Source organism: Malaclemys terrapin, chromosome 3 (genome assembly GCF_027887155.1).
Source record: "Malaclemys terrapin pileata isolate rMalTer1 chromosome 3, rMalTer1.hap1, whole genome shotgun sequence".
NCBI classification, from domain to species: domain Eukaryota; kingdom Metazoa; phylum Chordata; order Testudines; family Emydidae; genus Malaclemys; species Malaclemys terrapin.
Window position 1 is genome coordinate 179227181 of NC_071507.1, and position 22688 is coordinate 179249868.

At 43.8% G+C, this 22688-nt stretch overlaps 1 protein-coding gene across 1 annotated transcript; it reads left to right on the forward strand.

The window, feature by feature from the left end:
• Nucleotides 1–2565: 2565 nt before the first annotated feature.
• Nucleotides 2566–15311, forward strand: LOC128834362 (solute carrier family 66 member 3-like). Its single transcript, XM_054023009.1, has 7 exons — nt 2566–2819; nt 8160–8242; nt 8318–8387; nt 10097–10154; nt 11071–11191; nt 12864–12905; nt 14829–15311. Exons 1-7 carry the CDS (start codon nt 2680–2682, stop codon nt 14915–14917), a joined length of 603 nt encoding a protein of 200 aa, XP_053878984.1. The 5' UTR covers nt 2566–2679; the 3' UTR covers nt 14918–15311.
• Nucleotides 15312–22688: the final 7377 nt, after the last annotated feature.

Here is a 22688-nt window from a genome sequence, read left to right on the forward strand (position 1 = left end):
CAAAAACATAGTGAAGAGCAGGCACTGCAGTTTTACAAGATAAACTCACTGAGGGTAGCTCTCTATCCCTCCTTGGGGTTGACCATGGCAAGTTTACCTCATGATAAAATTTAAGTGCCCTGAGGTAAAACAAAACAAACCACAAAACCCACAGCTTTTCTAGCAGTGAAGACAAACCTCGAACAGTAACAGCTCAACAACTCTAGGTGTTGAGGTTTAACTTTTTGAACTTCCTTTCTACCTGTTCCAAAGTGATACTGTAAGCTTGACATTAGTGATATCTTCACTGCAAAAGGTTTGTTTTTACATCGAGCTAGCTACTTTAATGTAAAATCCCAGTCAAGCAAGGCTGTGTACTCGTCACCTATAGGTAGCTAGTTAAGATCACTCTTATAGCTCATCCACACACACTCTTGGTGTTTACCCCATAACGACCACAGTGCCTCTTTGCCTCAGCTGGATTTTACCACGAGACAGATACCTGGTGAATTACTTAAACCAATTTAAACCAATACAACTGCCAATGTTAAATGTTTATTGTTCCCATAAAGTCACCTATCCTGGCTTCCCCAGGATCATCCCGTTTTTTAAGCAGCTGTCCCTGAAAATATGGAAGGGTGCTCAGTACACACTGCCAGCTGTAGTTTTCTGGGCTCAAGATCACCCCGGAGGTCCCGATTTCTTTGTACCTTGGAGGTGGCAAGAGACCTCATAACAGGCACGTTGCATACACTGAACCTATGACAGAGTCTCATAGGCAGGACATGCTATTGGGCTAGGCAGACTGACCTCAGGCAAACAGAGCCAACCTGGGCTGTTACCGCCTGCTGCCCTGGGTTTGCCTCCTTCATTCTCCTAAGAACAATCTGAATCTCTCCCAGCATAGCTTCAGGGGCTCTTGGTGCGGAGTTGTAGCCCCAAAGCTGGCCTTGCCCTGTTTGTGCACTCAGGGCTTGCCATGCTGACTGCTCACAGACTCCCCCAGCTTCTAAACAGGAGTTTGGTGCCAGCTGCTTTTTCACTGTTGGAACAGTCTGGGGCTGGAAGGAGGAGCCTGGGCCCCAGATACACAGAAGCACAAACTATTCTCCCTCCAGTGCATTACCCACCCCTATCCATGCTGGAGCTGAGCCTCAGGGCACCCAGTGCAACATCTCCCCCTCCCCCAATCCGTGCTAGGGCTCTCTAGTGCAACATTCCCTCCCCCACCCCCCCCATTTGTGCTGGGGCTTCAAGCCAGGGCTCTCCAGTGCAACATCCTCCCCCTCCCCATCCATGCTGGGGCTGGGACTAGGGTGACCAGGTGTCCAGTTTTCGACCAGAACACCCGGTCAAAAAGGGATCCTGGCAGCTCTGGTCAGCACTGCTGACCAGGCCATTGACTGCGGCTAGGGTGACCAGATCACAAGAACAAAATATCGGGACACATGGGAGGGGGGCCGCCGCCGAAGCAAAACAAAACAAAACAAAACAAAACCAGAGTGCAAAATATCGGAACAAATGGCGTCCCCACCATACATTGGTCGGGATGCAGGACAAACAACTAAATATTGGGACAGTCCTGATTTTATTGGGACGTCTGGTCACCCTAACTGCGGCACTGCCAGGCTCCCTGCTAGCCTCTGCTCCACTGGGAGGCGCCTACAGACAGGGCAGCGTGCAGAGCCACCTAGTCACGCCTCCGCCTAGGAGTCAGAGGACATGTCACTGTTTCTCACTTGAGATAAGCACCGCCTGGAGCCTGCACCCCTAACCCCCTCCTGCCCTCCGAACCCCTCTATCTCAGCCCAGAGCACCCTCCAGCACCCCAAACCCCTCATCCCCAGCCCCACCCAAGAGCCTGCACCCCCCAGCCAGAGCCCTCACCCCCTGCACACCCCAATCCCCCTCCTGCCCTCTGAACCCCTCAGTCCCAGCCCAAAGTATTCTCTGGCACCCCTAACCCCTCATCCCTGGCCCCACATCAGAGCCCCCCCACACACATACTCTAACCCCTCCTCCAGCCCAGAGCCCCCTCTTGCACTCTGAACCCCTCATTTCTGTCCCCACCCTGGAACCCACACCCCAAACCCCTGCCTCAGTCCAGAGCCCCCTCCTATACTCTGAACCCCTCGGCTCCACCCCTCAGCCCCCCCTTGCACCCCAACACCCTCAGCCCTGGTCTCACCCCAAAGCCCTCATCCACTCTCCTATCCCAACACCATGCCACACCCCAGAGCTCCCCCCACTCTAAACCTCTCATTTCTCACCCCACCCCTGAGCCAGCCCAGCGAACGTGAGTGAGGGGGTGGAGTGAGCGGGCCTCGGAGAAGGGGCGGGGCGAGGGTGTTCCCTTTGTGCAAGGGAAGTTGGTAACCCTAGCTGGGAGGGGAGCCCTCAGGGCTCTCCAGTGCAATGCACCCCCCCCCCCACATCCATTCTGGGGCTGAGAATCGGAGCTCCTCAGTGCCACAGCCCCTCCCCCCGTCCGTGCCAGGGCTGGGAGCTGGGGCTCCCCAGTGCCACAACCACACCCCCCCACCGAGGCAGTGCCGGGGCCTCTCGCCACTCTAGGCCCTGCTGCTCCCGTTCCGGATTTGCAGCGTGGCTCCCCGCCCCGGCTGGGCTCGGGCTGGCCCCGCGGCGCCTGTCAGCGGAAGGGAAGGGAAGGGAGGCACCCCGGGGACAGAGCGCGGCGCGATGGAGGCGCTGCTGGCCCTGGCCAACTGGAGCACGCTGCTCGTGTGCATGGTGATCAAGCTGCCGCAGGTGGTGGCCGTGCTGGCTGCCCGCTCGGCGCGCGGCGTCAGCCTGGAGAGCCTGGTGCTGGAGCTGAGCGGGTAAGAGACAGGAGCCAGGGGGCCAGGCCCTGCCTTTGCTCCCAGCCTGGGCCCGGGGGACTCCTTAGCACGGGGAGCTCGCCACGCTTTGCCTGCTCCCCTTGGGCCCGGCCGGCTTCACATGCCTGCCCAGGGCTGAGGACCAGTTGCTCTCCAGGCTGAAGTTTACTGAGGGCGGGTCCTGACCGTGAGCACAAGCCGGGATGCGCGCCCAGCTCATGAACCCTTGTGGAAAAGGCGGCGCCTCCCAGTAGCCCACCGAGAACTAGTATCGCTCCCTCCAGCTTCAACGTGCAGCAACTTCCCAGCCCCCCAGGCGGCCAGCCAGGGATTCCCAGCCCTGGCGGAGACACGCTGCACCTTCACCACCAGTATCACCGCAGCAGCGAGACCTTGGTTCCCAGGCCTGGGCTTCAGGCCAAGAGAACGGGCTGGTATCTCATGTACTTTCAGCAAATGTTTTATAAGTTTCCATTCCCCAGAAAGCATGTTTTAAGTGAAATGGGATAGTTCTTGACCTTGGTTTTATTCTTAAAATAGGCCCCAACACAGGAGGCTGGCTGCGCTAAGCTTGCCTGACTTCAATTGGAAATAGAATGCTACTTTCTTAAATTAAAAATCCTTGCTTGTCGGAAGACAAGAATATTCACACAATTAACCTCTTATGAAATACGCGATTTGCTATAACAAGGAGATCCAATAGATGTTGTATATGTGTGCTTAAAAGTAAACCCATTTTGGCCCAGGCTCATATGACTTACCTGAAACGTTAGTCAACAGTTAGTGCTCAGAACTAGTAGTTTTGAATTCCTGGTAATGCCAAGATTCCCCCAGGGCATGGTAACCAATCAGGTTATTGATTCATCCTTGCAGGCTTATTTTAAAAAGCCTTGACTTAAAAACCTATTTATTTGTGGAGTTAGTCTGTGTAACTTAACCTTCCTGCTGTTGTCACCTTTATCCACTATCTCCCACCCACTCAATTATCTTTCTCCAGCAGCTGTTACATCCTGTCTTAATTTAGACTGTAAGCTTTTTGGAGCAGGAACTGTCTTTTTGATTTGTGTTTACACAGCACAATGAGGCCCCCAATCCTGACTGGCACCTCTGGGTGCTACTGTCATACAAATAATAAGAAGCAGAGAATTGTATGCTCCCTTTTTGCAATAAGTTTGCACAACTTTGTAAAGTGCCTGCAGCTGCTCTGGTGCTGTTCTCATCACAAGCACTTAAAAGAAATCATTATGATTCTTAAGCTGACAGACTTGGTCATGCAGGTGGTGCTGCTCTTTACTGGCAATGCTTTATATAGAAGGAGCAGATGCACTGATGTTCAGATCTGCTGAACTGGAGTCACAACTTTTGGATTATGTTTGAGAGTAAAGTCATTGGTAAACTGCAGCCTGCATAAAGATCTCTCAACCTTCAATCCAATCACTCTTAGAAACTCACTTCTGCTATAAAACCTACAAGAATCAAATGTATTATTATTAAAGTTCAGAGTAAGACTTGAGTGCTCAGCAACTCTTAAAGAGGAACCTTAAAAAGGTGATCTTATATATGTAACCTTGCCCAACTGCACCCTATTCTACCCTCTCAGCTGTTCTCATCCTCATTTGTGTGGTGTCTGAGTTCTGGATTGCGAACTCCTTGTGACAGGATCTGTCTCTATCTCTTGTGAGAGGCATCAGCCACTGCTGCATGTGCACCACAGGTAATAAAGGACATCATTTGCCTCCTTTGAAATTTAGACCTGTCCACACTGTAGCCTCAATTGTCTCCTGAATTGGCCACTTTTGTGTGTCTTGGATGGCACCAATTTGCAGCATCTGTCAGTAAGTGGCTAGCTGAGAATTCCATAATAGAATAACTGTTATTTAGATGTAAATCATAAAGACAGCATTCAGTACAATATTTACCAGCATGTTGTAGGCTTGAATGGAAGAATGATGCTGTTTTTAAGACAGAAGACTGGAGGTCACAAGACCACAGTTCAGTTCATTGCACGCTCTCTCTGGCTTCACCTGTAGCTTTGTGCAACCTAATTTCTCTCCTCAATTTTCTCATGTAGAATGGGGATAAAATTCCTTACCTACCACACAGGAGCATCCTCAAAAAGTTTGTAGAGCATCCTTTTAAAGAGTATCATATAGAAGGAGCCGTGGGAATGCAAAGTATTATGCAGTTGCAGCTATTAAAACAAATTATAATTCAAAAATAAAAACCTATTTTAAATATGTTGAATAAAAAGGAACTAACTGCAGTACCAAATTTCAAATATTAAAAACACTGGTTTGTACAATACACACTTTTAGAACTGACAGTGGTATTGTATCCTACCTTGTGGTTGGTTATAAGTGAATGCACCCAACTTATTTTTAAATCAGATGCACCATATTAGCATGCTGAATTGTATTTTATTCATTACAAGATGAGGGTTGCTGCATTGCTTGAGTTAATGACTGTTCACTCACCTGCTACCATTTCTCCCTACCCAAAGGAATTAAGAAGAGGCATTGTTTGACTTAAGCTGTATATTGGGTCATTATATAAATAGTATGATCTGCTTGCTGTGTCATAAGTAATCATACTACTTAAACAGGCTTCTCAACACCCTAGAGGTGTCATATTTAGTCCTCTTAAAGAAAAGCACAACCCCTATCAAATGAACAGTTCAACTGTTAAGCTCTAGTAACAGTGCAGTAACATTATATTTAGAAAATTAATCCTTACTTGGTAAGACCTGAACCCCTCCTATAAATAGGTTTGTTTCTAACCAAAAACAAATTGTGTGTGTACATGCATGTCAGTGCATGGGAGAGAGAGAATCTATGAGTGACTTACATTTGCAAAGTATGAAGTGTTCCCCATTGTGTGAAGTTGCTAGGAACAGCTGACTGCATATACATTGCCAACTCTCCCAACTTTGCTAGAAATGCAGTTTTAGTCTGAAGATTAACTATGTAAAAATGGCATCTTTTCTCTTCACACATCCTGGTCTGTTCAGGGTCATAGCTGTGGACCTGGTCCAGTTTGGCAAAGCTGTAAGCGCACATGTAACTTTATGCACTTGCAGAGTCCTTGTTGACTTCATGCTACACACTCACTTCAGTATCCCCAGGATCAAGGTCTTTCTGAGGAGTAAGCACTGCTTTTTACTCATTAGCCTGCAGATCTAATATAGCTAAGAACAAGTGAGTTAATTACATACCAATTGCAGGATCAAATTATGTCCTCTCACCTCTTTCTCCTAGCATATGACTAAGAGATTGTTTGACCTATAGAATTATTACTGGTACTGATGCATGAATTATATGGAAACAGCCTATCTAGCTAGCCCTGGGTGAGTAAGCAGGACTGGCAATTAGAAAATATCATTTATTTGTGAACTGAGCAGATATGATCAGTAAGTCAGAAATACACCCAAAGTTACACAATGCCATTTCACAGCGTTACTTTTCAGAATAGAACCTTGCATTAGAGGTGTCAATACCAATGAGAAGGTGGGGCCAAAATTTAAAACTTTGTTTATGTGTACAAGGAATACATGATGTTATGTGGTATTAAGGTTTTATGGACAACATTTGGGATTGGCCTGGAAAAGCCACACGTGCAAGTCAGTTCAAACAAATGCCAATACATTTTATACCACATACCACCACAACATAGCTTCTGCTCCTTCCATGTGTTTTACAGGAAAATTATTTTGGGAATGTTGTAAACAGTTTATTTTGAAAGTTCATTGACACTGTTTCTTGTGTCCTTCCACCTGTAAAGTCACCTGATTTAATTACCTTGACTCTAGTTGTACAGAACTCACCTCAGTACTAGAATACTCTAGCTTAGCAGTTCTCAAACATTAGCAACCCAAGGACCCCCATTTTGATTTAAATTTTTTTGCAGACCCCCCCAAACCTCCCCCGCTCAGCCCCAGACCCCGCCCCCACTCCACCCCTTTCCCAAGGCCCCACCTCTTCCCACCCCCGCCCTCCCAGCACCTCCTGCACGCCACTGAACAGCTGTTCTGTGGCGTGCAGGAGGCACTGAGAGGGAGGAGGAGGAGTTGATCAGCAGGGCCAGCGGCCCTGAACATGATTCCGTCCCCTCCCGAGCACATCCCATCCCTGCTCCTCCCTCTCCCTCCCAGCGCCTCCTGCACACCAGGGAACAGCTGTTCCCCCAGTGTTCAGGAGGCACTGAGAGGGAGAGGGAGGAGTTGATCAGCAGAGACCATGGACCCCCTGGAGTACCCTTGAAGACCCCCAGGGGTCCGCAGACTCCAGTTTGAGATACGCTGCTCTAGCTATATGTGGGGCCCCTCTGTAGACCCGACTCTGAGTGCCGTATCTTGCAAGAGTATATGACACAAATACTCCAGAAAGTTGCACTAGTGTCTAATAAACTTTCAGCTGGAGTTCAGATGTTAGTTTTGAGTCTTAAATGGTTTAGGAGCCAGTTACCCAGGGAACTGCCTCTCTCCCTGCCCCAAATACTGCTACATTTGAGATCAGTAGGTACTTAAGCTGGAGCTCTGTCCTACAGTTTCTCTCAATTCTACATGTGGACTCCTTGACTATGGCATTTGATTTCTTCTTAGTGGGCCAGAGCTTAGATTTTTACAGGAGGCCAGGGAGTTAATATGGTATTTTTTCTGAAAGTTTAACCTGCTGTCAGGAAAAACTTTCTGACAAAGATCTGTTATGGTATGGTGTAGTCTCGCAAGGGAAGTAGTAGATGCACCATTGCTTGGGACATTTAAAACTAGATTTTTCACCACACTCATAAAGATCCAATAGGAAATGAAATGCACAATCCTGCACTGACAGTGAAATGCTCTGGATGGTTTAATAAGTATTTTCCACTTCAAGGTACTAGGATTCTGCAGTTATTCAGCTTTTTAAAACAATTTTTATTACCTCTTTTTTAATTTGGAACATCGTAGGTAGGATTATTATAATAAATTGAGAAATCGGAATTATTCCAAAGGCAGGTCAAGGAAGATTTCTCATAGATTATGATTGGGGTTTAAAGACCTGAAAGCTTCTTTTCCTTCTCTTGTAAATAGCAACTGTTTGAACTAAACCTTTCAGAGACTGTCATTGAGACCTTTGTGTGAAAGTGTTGGCCAATCTGTACAGCTTGTCAGTTCATGTACATATTGAAATAGACTGCAAGATCTTCAGGCCTAGGACTTTGTCTTCCTGAATGTACAGTTTGTACAATGGGACCCGGATTTGGGCACTCCCACAACGGACAGGTTTTTAAAATGAAATTGTCAATGAACCTATCTTGTTATAGTCTCGGTGGGCAAACAAACTGTTCAATTTTTTTCTCTTTTAGCTTCCTTGTGTTTCTAAGATACCAGAGTTACTACAGTTATCCCCCAGAGACTTACCTGGAGTACCCCATCCTCATTGCACAAGGTAATACTTTTTTCTTGTTTTATATTCTACCTTGTCCCTGATTTCCTATCTGTAATGACTGATCTTTTCTTTCAGATGTCATTCTCCTGCTCTTTGTTCTGCATTACAGTGGCCACATGAAGCAAGCTTTGCCTTACATAGTCATGTATCCTTTGATGTCTACTCATTTCTTCTGGCAGCTCTTTAACAGAAGACTGAGCATTTCATCTCCTAGCGCCATTGATAGCCCCATTCAGCCACCTTTTAGTGTGCATTTCTGATTTGCGTGCAACTTCCTTAGATCCCAGTGAAACCCTTTATACAGCATAAACTACATTGGTCACTGATTTTACTGGCCCCACAACTGAGGAGGAGTGAGACTAATTCATAATTTACATTTGTGTCAGATAAGTACAGTGGAAAATATGAAGCTTCTTGTAATTCTTTTACACAATTACGTCAACTGTGGATGATACACACAGTGACTTTTAGATGCTCCTTTGAAAAGATACACGGCTTTGGGTTTACGTTTGGCACGGGACGCTTTGGAGCAGGGCTTGATAAATTTGAGATAATGTGAAAAATGAGGGTGGGGGAAGCACCAGCAGTAGTGACTGCTGAGCAAGTGACTGCCCTGCCATTCCTGCTGCTGCAACAGGGGAGAGGGCTGGGATTTACAGCAGCTCACTGTCTTTGGGCTCTGGTCTGGGGCTCCATCTTTCCTAACAGCTTCAGCCTGCAGGTACGTGTTAAATGTGAAACTCCACCTGCTCTCTGTTTGGTGCTGGGGGGTTTTATTATCTTCCCTGCCAAGAGCTCCAAGGCTTCTGGCTGCTGCTGGCGGGGAAGCTCTGTGGTACTTCTCCCTCAGAGTCTCCCGGCTCCTGCAGGGCAGTGGCTGGGCGGGTTTCGGCTACCCTGCACCTCCCATCTCCTGTTGTTTGGCTCCTCCTCACACTTGGGTAACCAGTGCTGCCACTTGCTGCTGCGTTAAGTGTGGACATTATTCTTGACAATTTCACTACTATTTCTAGAGTATTGAATAGCAGCAGTAAAACAGTATTGTTAATTTCACTCTGCTGCTGCCTGCAGCCTTGTGCTCTTGTAACATTAGATTAAAATTTGTAATAAATAAATCACAACGCAGTGGGTTTTTAAAATGCTGCTACTGATACAGCAACATATTTGAATTTTACAAAACGGCTATAAAAATATTGAACATTATGGTCCTGAACCTTAACCAGGTTTGTGACTTTATTCACATGAATAGCCTGATTGATTTCAACAGGACTACCAATGTGTTTAAAGTTAAGCATATGCCTAAGTGTTTGCAGAATCAAAGTTCCAGTTTGTGACTGAAGTAATTATTCCATAATAGAGTAACTTTTATTCCAGAGTAATGTCCACACAGGGAGCTATTCTACAATCGCTATTACAGACAAGTTTATTCTTAAATAGCTATTCCAGTCAATTTCCTAGAGTTGACAAGGCGTTGGTGAAAATCCAGCCCTCAGTTCCAATATCCCCCAGGGAAGGGGAGTGTATGAGGACCGGTCTGTTGTCCCCCCCCCACCCCCCCCCAACATCTTTTGAATTAGCCTCTGGGAGGTACAGTGATTGCTAGTAAAGTGCTGACATTTTTCTCACCTCTGCTTACTTCTAGAGCCATCCTGGGACCACTATTGATCTGATTAATTTTGTTTTACTCAAAACTGTTTTACAACATTCTGTTTTCTCTATAGAAACTGTTTCAGCAAGAGTATCTTCTTTTTTCAGTGAGATTAGGAAATCATAGCTAATATCCTGACTTACAGATTCTTAAGTGTTCAGGTGCCCACATAACTCTGAGCATTATGAAACTTAACCCTTAGTAAGATTTGTGGGAGGATGGTACTTTCTAACTCTGCAGAAATGGATAATAGACCTGGCCATGGTAAGTAGTAGCTCTTAAGTTGCAAGTGTCCCCATATATATGTCATCCCTTTCATAGCTCCATTTATCGGTGAAAAACTATTTTAATTCTTTTTATATACAGTAGAATCCCATTTATCTGAGCTGCCTTTATCGAGCTCTCCGTATTATCCAAACCACCAGCACACGCAGAGGAATATAGGAAATTGATGCTTCAGCCCGACTGGCAGGGCTCAGGCTGACAGCTTGTTAAAAACTCAGATTGGTTTTCTTGTTAATAAATGAACAAAACATTGTTTGCAAGAAATAAGGGTTTATGTATTTTGTAAGTAGATAAGATGATTTTCCCAGAGGGGTCAGCTAGTTTAAAAGCAACTCTGCATCTTAAAATAATGGATAGAAAACTCTTTGCCCATTCTCCTGATTATCTGAATTTTTGATTATCCGATCTGGTCCCGGTCCCAATTAGATCAGGTAAACAGGGTTCCACTGTATTTTATGATTTATTCTAGAAGGTGTTTTGAAAATGAACTCTTATGAGCTGTTAATGAGCAGTTTCCAAGTACTGTTTTGTCTCTCATCTCTATTAATAGTTTGAGAACATTCCACTACCCCAAGGAGCACACTTAGTTTAAAAGTAACTTTTGTTTTAAGTTGCAGTCACCAAATGCAGTAATTGTTACAGTTCACGTTTTCTATTTCTCTTAGAGCCTGTACCACAAAACTAGACCAATTGGTTTCTGGTCAGTTTCACTTTGTTTCATAGTTTCTTAGTAAGATTCTGTAATGTTTGGGATGTAACCAATGAAGGTATTTTTTTAAAATGTCAAAAGTATTTCTACTTAAAAAAAAAAAAAAGACAAAGTATACATTTTAGGCCTAAGCTGGAACTAGAAACAGCTGTCTTTTTTTTTTTTTTTTGGTATCCTTTTCTGCAGAATTTGTGTACGTTAATCAGTGCAGCAAGTAAATTTGCTCAGCTGCGGTGTCTGTGGCAGACAAGAGATTCCGGACAAGTGAGTGCCCTGACCTGGAGTATGTCTGCATACACATGTGCAAGTAAGCAACATGCATTGGGTTTTGTATAACAAAAGGACCGCCGCAAAGCCATTACTGTTCCTAATGCATCTGTATCTGCAGTGAGAGGCCTTGTCAAATTCATAGTAAATCTGAATCTTCCCCAGGGTAGCTTTCTATATTAGACCCGACCCTGGCTAGAACGCTCGTCTATATAGCACGAATTCACATATAACGTGGTCACGGCCATGGATCCCAAATTTAATTATTTTAACTGCATTTCATTTTAATGAGGTCCCCGCATTAACGTGGTACTGCGCATGGATCCCAAATCCGGCGTTCTAGTGAGGGTCCGGTGTATTGTCTAAAAGTAATTGTTTGACCATATTTGAATGTTATCTTTCTTTAAGAGAATAGGTTCTTTTATGTATGATTTTATCTCTATGTTACTTTTATGTAGAAAGGGTCTCAGTCCTTAAAAATAATGAAAATCCAGGCTAGAAAAATAACAACATTTATAGCTGATGTGCATTGTAATTGTCTTCTTATTTTGTCCTCACATAACATCCTAGTACTTTCCATTAGTTAATTACTATTATACCAGATAATTGATAGTATTGGAACATCACTAATCAAAAATAATATGGAGCCAAAAATCATACTTTTTTCTTCATTTAAATAAATGATTTATATATAATTCTGTATTTCATTAGAAAAAAATGAAAGGATCTCAAGCCATTTTCCAGCAATAATCTTAAAGACATAGCACTAATTCAGGAAAACATTTAGAAACATTTGCTAAACATTAGGTCATGTCATGAACAGGAATGAACTTAAGCATGTTCCTAAATCCAGGCAATAACTTGTAGAGGGTTCTGGTGTGTAGGTTAGTTATCCTAGGCAACTCCTGGTAGCAGTTCATACAAAAGGACTTACTACAACTGTTAATTAGAATTGTCTTTTGCAATTATGTCTTGTATTTAACTCTTTTAGAAAATTACTGCTATAGCTTCTAATCTTTATTCAATTTGTTTTTAACTTACTAAAATATTTTCTAATAGAGATAGTGTCAGATCACTCCCATTGTGAGACATGATATTGATCCAGAGATTAAGGCCAGAACAAACCAATATGATCATCTAATCTGACCTCAAGCATTATACGAGTCCATGGAATTTCACTCAGAAATTCCTGCAGTGGAGGGAATTATTCTTGTGTATAGCATAAGTGAGACATGGACAGAGATATATGGGTGTATATAAATTCTCCAATACAGTAAACTGGTGACATTTTGCTCTAGTTTTTAACTGGCAATTTGATACAGAAATTCATAGCCAGCTGAGAGACTGAGATCAGCCACCAAAAGAGAGAAGAAAATGGTAAATAAGAAGTAAGAGAAGCAATGAGCTTTTGCCACAGCTTACCGGGTGGTAACATTTTTCCATTTGAAAATTTAGAAAAGTTCCAACTATATCAGCATTTTGTTTTATTACTTTCAAATGAACTCTTAAAAAGAAAAAGCGAGCTCAGGGTTGGGGCTTCATTTTTGAGGCTCTAATAAGTGTGGGGGTACATTTAATATGTGGATATTTGTATGGTATTTTTTTGCTTGATTTTTCTCTTAACTGCAAAGCAGAGATTTCATTGTTTTTAGTAGCTGGATGCATCAGCAGATCTTCCCTGACATACTAACCACAATTCCTTTAATTTACAGCAAGAATAGTTACAACTATAATGACCACAAATGATCTTATGGGTGAGTAATATATGAAATTGTCTTCATTTCTTCACTGCCTCACTATCCAAAGATAACAGCAGTCTGTCCTGTTTTGTGAGCAGTTATCCGGTTCTCAGTAGAATAGACTATGTAGCTGAGTGGTTTATTCCAGCAAGGGAACTGGATTACTGCTGAGAAAACACCACTAGGCTATTTTTATGGCTAGGAGTTTAACACCTATGGGGAAGACGATGTGAAGAAAACTCTATATGTGTTCATCATAGAAAATGTTGGCAGTTTAAAAGGCAGCTGCTACTCAGAGAAAAAATAGATTAAGAAATTTGCCTAATTATGGAAATGCCTGCGTAAAGGAAATACAAAATCCCTCTTTCTGTTGGAACATATGGTAGTTGAGTAGTGACTTTTCCCAAATGGATAAAATATCAAAAACAGCTCCTTCTTGCTCACCTATTCAAGAACTGTAAAACGATTTAAATTATTTGTACTAGTTTAAAATTGGAAGGAAGTACATGAATAATGAAACTTACATTTGGCTGAAAGTAATGTAGATTGCTCTCATGCTGTCACCAACCAGTGCAGTCAAGTAAGAGATTGGCTCACAACACATGGAATTCAGATACCATGTGATGGGCACGTTAGATAGAACAAATTCATTATAAAACTAAGGGATGTTTAAAATCAGCCTTCTACCGTAGGGGCAGGGGGTGGGAAACAAAAAACAGTGCATTTGAGAAAGTGACCCTGCCTGTTGTTGGCATTTCAACTGCTCAAAGTAGTACAATCCAAAATGTCATTTTTAGTGGAAAATGACTAAATTTTCACATGGTAGAAAGCAGTTTTAGACAATGGAAATGAGTAAGTCAGTATTTTCAATGTTTTACCAGAATGAGCTAAAGAAAATTGCTCCATCGTATTACCCAGAGTGAATTTTAAAAGGACATTAGTACCCATAAACTGCACCAAAATGTAGCACAATGAAAAACAGATGGGAGCAGTGACATTTGGACTTTAAACAAAAATTTGGCCTGTCAACTGTTTGAGGATTGAGAGCTCGCACTGGATTTTCTCTCATTGTTCTTGGTTACGCTATATCTGCTGGTATGCGGTACAGTGTATTTATAAATATCACCAGCTCGTAGAAAAGCTTTTTTTTTTTTGTATATTTCAGTATATTGTTTACTTCCTAAAATGGAACAAATGGGATAAATACACATGTGCGGTGTCAGGTGAACAGAGAAACTGCTTCTTTGATTTTTCAAATAGATTGTGTAGCCTTACTTCAAAAAAAATCTTAAGGTAATCAAGACATTGAGCAAATCTCTTCGTTTCTTTCAAATTTGTGTCAGATTTTTTCCTATTAAACTCTGGCAATTACCAATAAATGTTTACTGTTAGGAAAAAAAAAACCTCACAAGCCTGAACTTAATAGACAGAGTTATTTAAATAGAGTATGACATATGTTTATATGCTCCTGTTAGATGCAGGTGATGAAAAAATAGGTATACATTGTGTGAATTTAAACCAGATATATTAAACTTGCCATACATAGCAAGTTCATTTTTAATGTCAAAGTGATTCAAAGAAGCAGATTTACATAAAGGAATCTAGATGTATTTATTTTTTAAATAATTATGGGTATTACTTAACAAATCACTATTCAGCAGTTGAGGATACATCTGCCAAATTCATCTCCCTCCCCCCCCCCTGTCCCCAACAAAACATGATCCTGGATATTATTTTCAGAATTTTTGATGTCTGACATATGGGTTCCTTCCAGTATTTTGAGGAAGTCCATTAAGGAGTTGTGGAAGGTAAACTATTCAGAATGTACAGTAGTAAAACTTTGTGAACAAGTTATTGTATCCTGTGGAAATGGCAGCAGTTAATGTTAGCATTCACGCTTACGACATTTTATTAATTGAATGTTTTTCTCCTGCTTAGTTCTAGTCCGTTTCATAATCATGCTGGTTCTTAATATATGGGTCACAGCCACAATATTGCGTTACCGGAAGACTGAAAAGACTGATTAGATGACCGCTTCTCTCCAGCTGCAACATATGTCAAACAGTTTGGACCAAAAAATACAGTGAAGCCTGAACAAGAGACCTCCATGTCCAGGCAGCCTTCTGTATGCCACCTGCCTCATATTATCCCTTAAAAGATTAAGTACAACGTTGCTTAGGTTTTATTACAATTAATACTACTTAACAAAGCATATTTTATTAGAAGTAAACTTTATTGGTCATTTAAGACAGGTTTCAGAGGTACCTAACATTTTCTCTGTTTTCTTTTTTTCTTCATATTTTGCTCTATGTAGATTCCTCTGTTTTTTATTCCTGGGGGAATTCTGTGCCTAAAAATTCTGTGCACAATATTTTAAAATTCTGCATATTTTATTTGTTAAAATAACACTATATAAGCATGCCGGTTTCAATTATTTTGGTAATTTATTTCACAATACCTGTCAGCAACTATGTCTGTACCAATACAGATGACAAAAAAGAGAGTTAAAGAAACCCCTATGACAACCCAGTTTCTGTTCCTCTGCCCTCTCACCCCCCAGAGCCCAGCCACAGGGCCAGACACCCACACCCCTCCCCCCAGCCCAGACATCTGCACTCCTCCCCACCAGAGGCCAGTGAGGGCATCCACCAGCCCAGACACCATACCCTCTACCCCCAGAGCCCAGCCACAGAGCCAGAAACCTGCACCGCCTCTCCCGCAGGGCCAGGGCACCACCCTGGTCCAGACACCTGCACTCCCTATCCCCCCAGGGCCCAGCTGCAGGGCCAGACACCCACACCCTCGCGCCCCCAGCCCCCTCCCTGGACACTCATCTCTCTCCCCAGAGTCCAGTCACAGGGTACCCAATCCAGACACCCACAGTCCCTACCCTCCAGAGAGAGAAACGGCTTGATGCTGGGTTCCAGACTCTCACAAGAAACTCCATACACCACCTCCTTCCTTCAGGGCGTGCTGGGAACTGCAGCTGCTGAGAACCCTCCAGCTCCATCCCCTTCCCCTGGCAGTGTCTTTTATTTGTGAGCTGGACTCTGCAGGTCCAGTGGGACTCTGCAGTGCTAATTCTGCGGGGGAAGGAAATTCTGCATAGAACAGTAATTCTGCGCAAATTCTGCATTGCGCAGTGGCACAGAATTCCCCCAGGAGTAGTTCTTGTAACACTACAGTTCTTTACAGATTAAGGGTAATCTTTTCAGCAATTTTCTTTAGTTATATAGGTATAGTTTTGTACCTCCAAATTATTTTGATTTTCTTTTTGTAACTGTATGATCACAACTCATTAGTAGATGCCTCTCCATCTTTTTTTTTTTTTTTGGTAAACAGATCTGTAGTTAGAGAAATCTAACTACCAATGGAGTTTGCAAAGAAGGAAGCTAATTGAAAATCTGGCCTTAAATTTGTAATTCATTTGTAGTATTGGAGCAAGCTAGGTTTGCCGCACCCATAGTGAATATATCAAATGCTCCTTTCATCCAATCAAAAAGCTTATATCATCATACAAAACACTCATAAGTCAGCTGTTTCTGTCTTTAAGACAAAAGCAGAAGTGCATCTATTAACCTTTTATGGATCTTTCAGTCCTACAGCTCTAACCCATACTCATTCGGTGGGTGTTCAGTTGCCCTCTAGTAATGGCTGGGCTACTTGCTTTGCGAACAGGGGCTGCTGCTTTGCGAACAGGGGCTGCTAACAGGGAGTTTCGCAAGGGAGTTCTCCAGGTGAAGGAGGAGCAATACAGCAACCTTTTGGGCTGACAGGGGGCTGCAGACGGGAGTTTGACAGAGGGAGGCTTACGATGGTTAGGAAGACCCGCAACACCTGTGCCAGCACTGCTACTGTCTCCTCCACCTGTGCCTGTAGCCAGACAGAGTGCCTAAGCATGGATGCCTCTACCCAGATCCTGGTGTGGTTCTGCAAAGACTGTAACTTGCAATTTCCACTTACGGATATCCAGGCTGGGGGGACCATCCAATGTGAAAGGTGCCTGCTGGTGGAATCTCTCAGGCAGCAGGTGAGAGAGCTACAGGAGGAGGTGGCTAGGTTGAGGAGCATCCGTATCCACGAGCAATTCCTCGACAGTGTCCATGTGGAGACAGCTGAGGTAGCTGTCCCAGTACACAGGACTGCTGATACACCACTGGTGGAGGAGGAGATGGCTCAGGGTGGACGCTGGCAGCTGGTTACTTCTGGCAGCAGGCAGTGCTCCACCCTTGCTCCGAACCCTCCTGCCGTGGTTATAGGTAACCGTTATGCTCTTCTTGATACAGGAAAGAAGGAATCACTCCCTACAGTAAAGGAGGAGAAGCCTCGTACCCCTAAGGCTGGAGAGTCTGCTGCCACCACTGCGAATAGGAAACGTAGGGTAGTGGTGGTCGGAGACTCTCTGCTGAGGGGGACGGAGGCGCCCATCTGTCGCCCTGACATTTCATCTCGAGAGGTATGCTGCCTGCCGGGGGCCCGTATCCGAGACGTTACGGAGGCATTGTCGAGGATTATCCGGCCCTCTGACTACTACCCCATGCTACTCATCCATGTGGGCACAAATGATACTGCGCGGTGTGACACTGAGCGGATCAAGAGTGACTACAGGGCTCTGGGAGCACGGGTGAAGGAGTTTGGAGCACAGGTGGTATTCTCTTCAATTCTTCCTGTTAAAGGTAGGGGCCCGGGCAGAGACAGATGCATCATGGAGGTGAATGCCTGGCTGCGAAGATGGTGTCACCAGGAGGGCTTTGGCTTCCTAGACCACGGGATGCTATTCGAGGAAGGACTGCTAGGCAGAGATGGCGTTCACCTTTCGAGGAGAGGGAAGACCCTATTCGGACACAGACTGGCTAACCTAGTGAGGAGGGCTTTAAACTAGGTTCGACGGGGACAGGTGAGCAAAGCCCACAGGTAAGTGGGGAACATGGAGACCGGGGAAATGAGTCGGAAACAAGAGGGAGTGTGGGCTATATTGGCAGAGAGAAAGGAGAGTCAGGAAAAAACTGGGAGGAAAGATCAAACCAGTATTTTAGATGCCTATATACAAATGCGAGAAGTATGGGGAATAAGCAGGAAGAACTGGAAGTGCTAATAAATAAATACAACTATGACATTGTTGGCATCACTGAAACTTGGTGGGATAATACACATGATTGGAATGTTGGTGTGGATGGGTACAGCTTGCTCAGGAAGGATAGACAGGGGAAAAAGGGAGGAGGTGTTGCCTTATATATTAAAAATGTACACACTTGGACAGAGGTAGAGATGGACATAGGAGACGGAAGTGTTGAGAGTCTCTGGGTTAGGCTTAAAGGGGCAAAAAACAAGGGAGATGTCATGCTAGGCGTCTACTACAGGCCACCTAACCAGGTGGAAGAGGTGGATGAGGCTTTTTTCAAGCAACTAACAAAATCATCCAAAGCCCAAGACTTGGTGGTGATGGGGGACTTCAACTATCCGGATATATGTTGGGAAAATAACACAGCGGGGAACAGACTATCCAACAAATTCTTGGACTGCATTGGAGACAACTTTTTATTTCAGAAGGTTGAAAAAGCTACTAGGGGGGAAGCTGTTCTAGACTTGATTTTAACAAATAGGGAGGAACTCGTTGAGAATGTGAAAGTAGAAGGCAGCCTGGGTGAAAGTGATCATGAAATCATAGACTTTGCAATTCTAAGGAAGGGTAGAAGGGAGAACAGCAAAATAGAGACAATGGATTTCAGGAAGGCAGATTTTGGGAAGCTCAGAGAGCTGATAGGTAAGGTCCCATGGGAATCAAGACTGAGGGGAAAAACAACTGAGGAGAGTTGGCAGTTTTTCAAAGGGACACTATTAAGGGCCCAAAAGCAAGCTATTCCGCTGGTTAGGAAAGATAGAAAATGTGGCAAAAGACCACCTTGGCTTAACCACGAGATCTTGCACGATCTAAAAAATAAAAAGGAGTCATATAAAAAATGGAAACTAGGACAGATTACAAAGGATGAATATAGGCAAACAACACAGGAATGCAGGGGCAAGATTAGAAAGGCAAAGGCACAAAATGAGCTCAAACTAGCTACGGGAATAAAAGGAAACAAGAAGACTTTTTATCAATACATTAGAAGCAAGAGGAAGACCAAAGACAGGGTAGGCCCACTGCTTAGTGAAGAGGGAGAAACAGTAACAGGAAACTTGGAAATGGCAGAGATGCTTAATGACTTCTTTGTTTCGGTCTTCACCGAGAAGTCTGAAGGAATGCCTAACATAGTGAATGCTAATGGGAAGGGGGTAGGTTTAGCGGATAAAATAAAAAAAGAACAAGTTAAAAATCACTTAGAAAAGTTAGATGCCTGCAAGTCACCCGGGCCTGATGAAATGCATCCTAGAATACTCAAGGAGCTAATAGAGGAGGTATCTGAGCCTCTAGCTATTATCTTTGGAAAGTCATGGGAGACGGGAGAGATTCCAGAAGACTGGAAAAGGGCAAATATAGTGCCCATCTATAAAAAGGGAACTAAAAACAACCCAGGTAACTACAGACCAGTTAGTTTAACTTCTGTGCCAGGGAAGATAATGGAGCAAGTAATTAAGGAAATCATCTGCCAACACTTGGAAGGTGGTAAGGTGATAGGGAATAGCCAGCATGGATTTGTGAAGAACAAATCATGTCAAACCAATCTGATAGCTTTCTTTGATAGGATAACGAGCCTTGTGGATAAGGGTGAAGCTGTGGATGTGGTATACCTAGACTTTAGTAAGGCATTTGATACGGTCTCGCATGATATTCTTATCGATAAACTAGGCAAATACAAATTAGATGGGGCTACTATAAGGTGGGTGCATAACTGGCTGGATAATCGTACTCAGAGAGTTGTTATTAATGGTTCCCAATCCTGCTGGAAAGGCGTAACGAGTGGGGTACCGCAGGGGTCTGTTTTGGGACCGGCTCTGTTCAATATCTTCATCAACGACTTAGATATTGGCATAGAAAGTACGCTTATTAAGTTTGCGGATGATACCAAACTGGGAGGGATTGCAACTACTTTGGAGGACAGGGTCATAATTCAAAATGATCTGGACAAATTGGAGAAATGGTCTGAGTTAAACAGGATGAAGTTTAACAAAGATAAATGCAAAGTGCTCCACTTAGGAAGGAAAAATCAATTTCACACATACAGAATGGGAAAAGACTGTCTAGGAAGGAGTACGGCAGAAAGGGATCTAGGGGTTATAGTGGACCACAAGCTAAATATGAGTCAACAGTGTGATGCTGTTGCAAAAAAAGCAAACATGATTCTGGGATGCATTAACAGGTGTGTTGTGAGCAAGACACGAGAAGTCATTCTTCCGCTCTACTCTGCTCTGGTTAGGCCTCAGCTGGAGTATTGTGTCCAGTTCTGGGCGCCGCATTTTAAAAAAGATGTGGAGAAACTGGAAAGGGTCCAAAGAAGAGCAACAAGAATGATTAAAGGTCTTGAGAACATGACCTATGAAGGAAGGCTGAAAGAATTGGGTTTGTTTAGTTTGGAAAAGAGAAGACTGAGAGGGGACATGATAGCAGTTTTCAGGTATATAAAAGGGTGTCATAAGGAGGAGGGAGAGAACTTGTTCACCTTAGCCTCTAAGGATAGAACCAGAAACAATGGGTTTAAACTGCAGCAAGGGAGGTCTAGATTGGACATTAGGAAAAAGTTCCTAACTGTCAGGGTGGTTAAACACTGGAACAAATTGCCTAGGGAGGTTGTGGAATCTCCGTCTCTGGAGATATTTAAGGGTAGGTTAGATAAATGTCTACTAGGGATGGTCTAGGCAGTATTTGGTCCTGCCATGCGGGCAGGGGACTGGACTCGATGACCTCTCGAGGTCCCTTCCAGTCCTAGAATCTATGAATCTATGAAAAAAACATAGAGAGGTTAATGTGTAACAAGACCGGTTCCCCTGGGATGCCCCCTCGTGGCTAGAAGTGGCCCCGCAGGTGCCCCAACATCAGTTTCTCCATCCTAAGGTTCTTCAAATTCTACCTTCACTCTTTAGTCCAATAATGCCCTGGTTGTAATCTAATTTATTAATGTAAATGCTTAAAAATGGGTGATTTACATGATAAGTTCTTGGAATGTTGTTGCTTTACATCATCAGCACCATACAAGTGAAGGTAACTGGGATGGATGCAAGAAATCTGTCTGTCCATCCTATTTTAGGGACAATCGAAAAACCCTTGTGAAAAACACACAAAATACCCATGTAAATTGGAAAGCTCTTTGGGACAGGGAGCATCTTATTGTTCTGTGTTTATACAGCACTAGCACAATCAGGTCCTGGCACATGACTGGGGCTCCTAGGCCTTTGCTAATATAAATAAATAATAATAATGCTAATCAAATGTGAATAGGTATTTGGCAACAAGGTCAAAAGGAAATGTTACCTTTGCAGATAGATCCTCACTACTAAGGGAACATGCTCCAACAAAATCTGGTTTAGTGGGACCACTCTGACACTTTGGTAATTTAGGACTCCTGCAGTGATCAAAGAAACAGGACCCTATATCTAACTGTGTAATTACAGTAGGCGAACATCCTCTGGCGGGTCACTCTAGCTGGGACAAGTTGAGAGACAGGAGGGCTTAAAAAAAGCTGCACTTGTTAACGTTGGGGTAACTAACACAAGCAAGCAATCCTGAGGCAAAAACATAGTGAAGAGCAGGCACTGCAATTTTACAAGATAAACTCACTGAGGGTAGCCCTCTATCCCTCCTTGGAGTTGACCATGGCAAGTTTACCTCATGATAAAATTTAAGTGCCCTGAGGTAAAACAAAACAAACCACAAAACCCACAGCTTTTCTAGCAGTGAAGACAAACCTCGAACAGTAACAGCTCAACAACTCTAGGAGTTGAGGTTTAACTTTTTGAACTTCCTTTCTACCTGTTCCAAAGTGATACTGTAAGCTTGACATTAGTGATATCTTCACTGCAAAAGGTTTGTTTTTACATCGAGCTAGCTACTTTAATGTAAAATCCCAGCGAAGCAAGGCTGTGTACTCGTCACCTATAGGTAGCTAGTTAAGAACAATCTTATAGCTCATCGACACGCACTCCTGGTGTTAACCCCATAACGACCACAGTGCCTCCTTGCCTCAGCTGGATTTTACAGCGAGACAGATACCTGGTGAATTACTTAAACCAATATAACTGCCAATGTTAAATGTTTATTGTTCCCAAAGTCACCTATCCTGGCTTCCCCAGGATCATCTCGTTTTTTTAAGCAGCTGTCCCTGGAAATATGGAAGGGTGCTCAGTACACACTGCCAGCTGTCGTTTTCTGGGCACAACATCACCCTGGATGGCCCGATTTTTTTGTACCTTAGAGGTGGCAACCCTATCCTGTGCGCAGAGCCCTCATATCAGGCACGTTGCATACACTGAACCTATGACAGAGTCTCATAGGCAGGACATGCTATTGGGCTAGGCAGACTGACCTCAGGCAAACAGAGCCAACCTGTCAAGTATCAGGGGGTAGCCGTGTTAGTCTGTATCTACAAAAACAACAAGGAGTCTGGTGGCATCTTAAAGACTAACAGATTTATTTGGGCATAAGCTTTCGTGAGTAAAAACCTCACTTCTTCGGATGCATAGACTCTATGCATCCGAAGAAGTGAGGTTTTTACTCACGAAAGCTTATGCCCAAATAAATCTGTTAGTCTTTAAGGTGCCACCAGACTCCTTGTTGTTTTTTTAGAGCCAACCTGGGCTGTTACCGCCTGCTGCCCTGGGTTTGCCTCCTTCATTCTCCTAAGAACAATCTGAATCTCTCCCAGC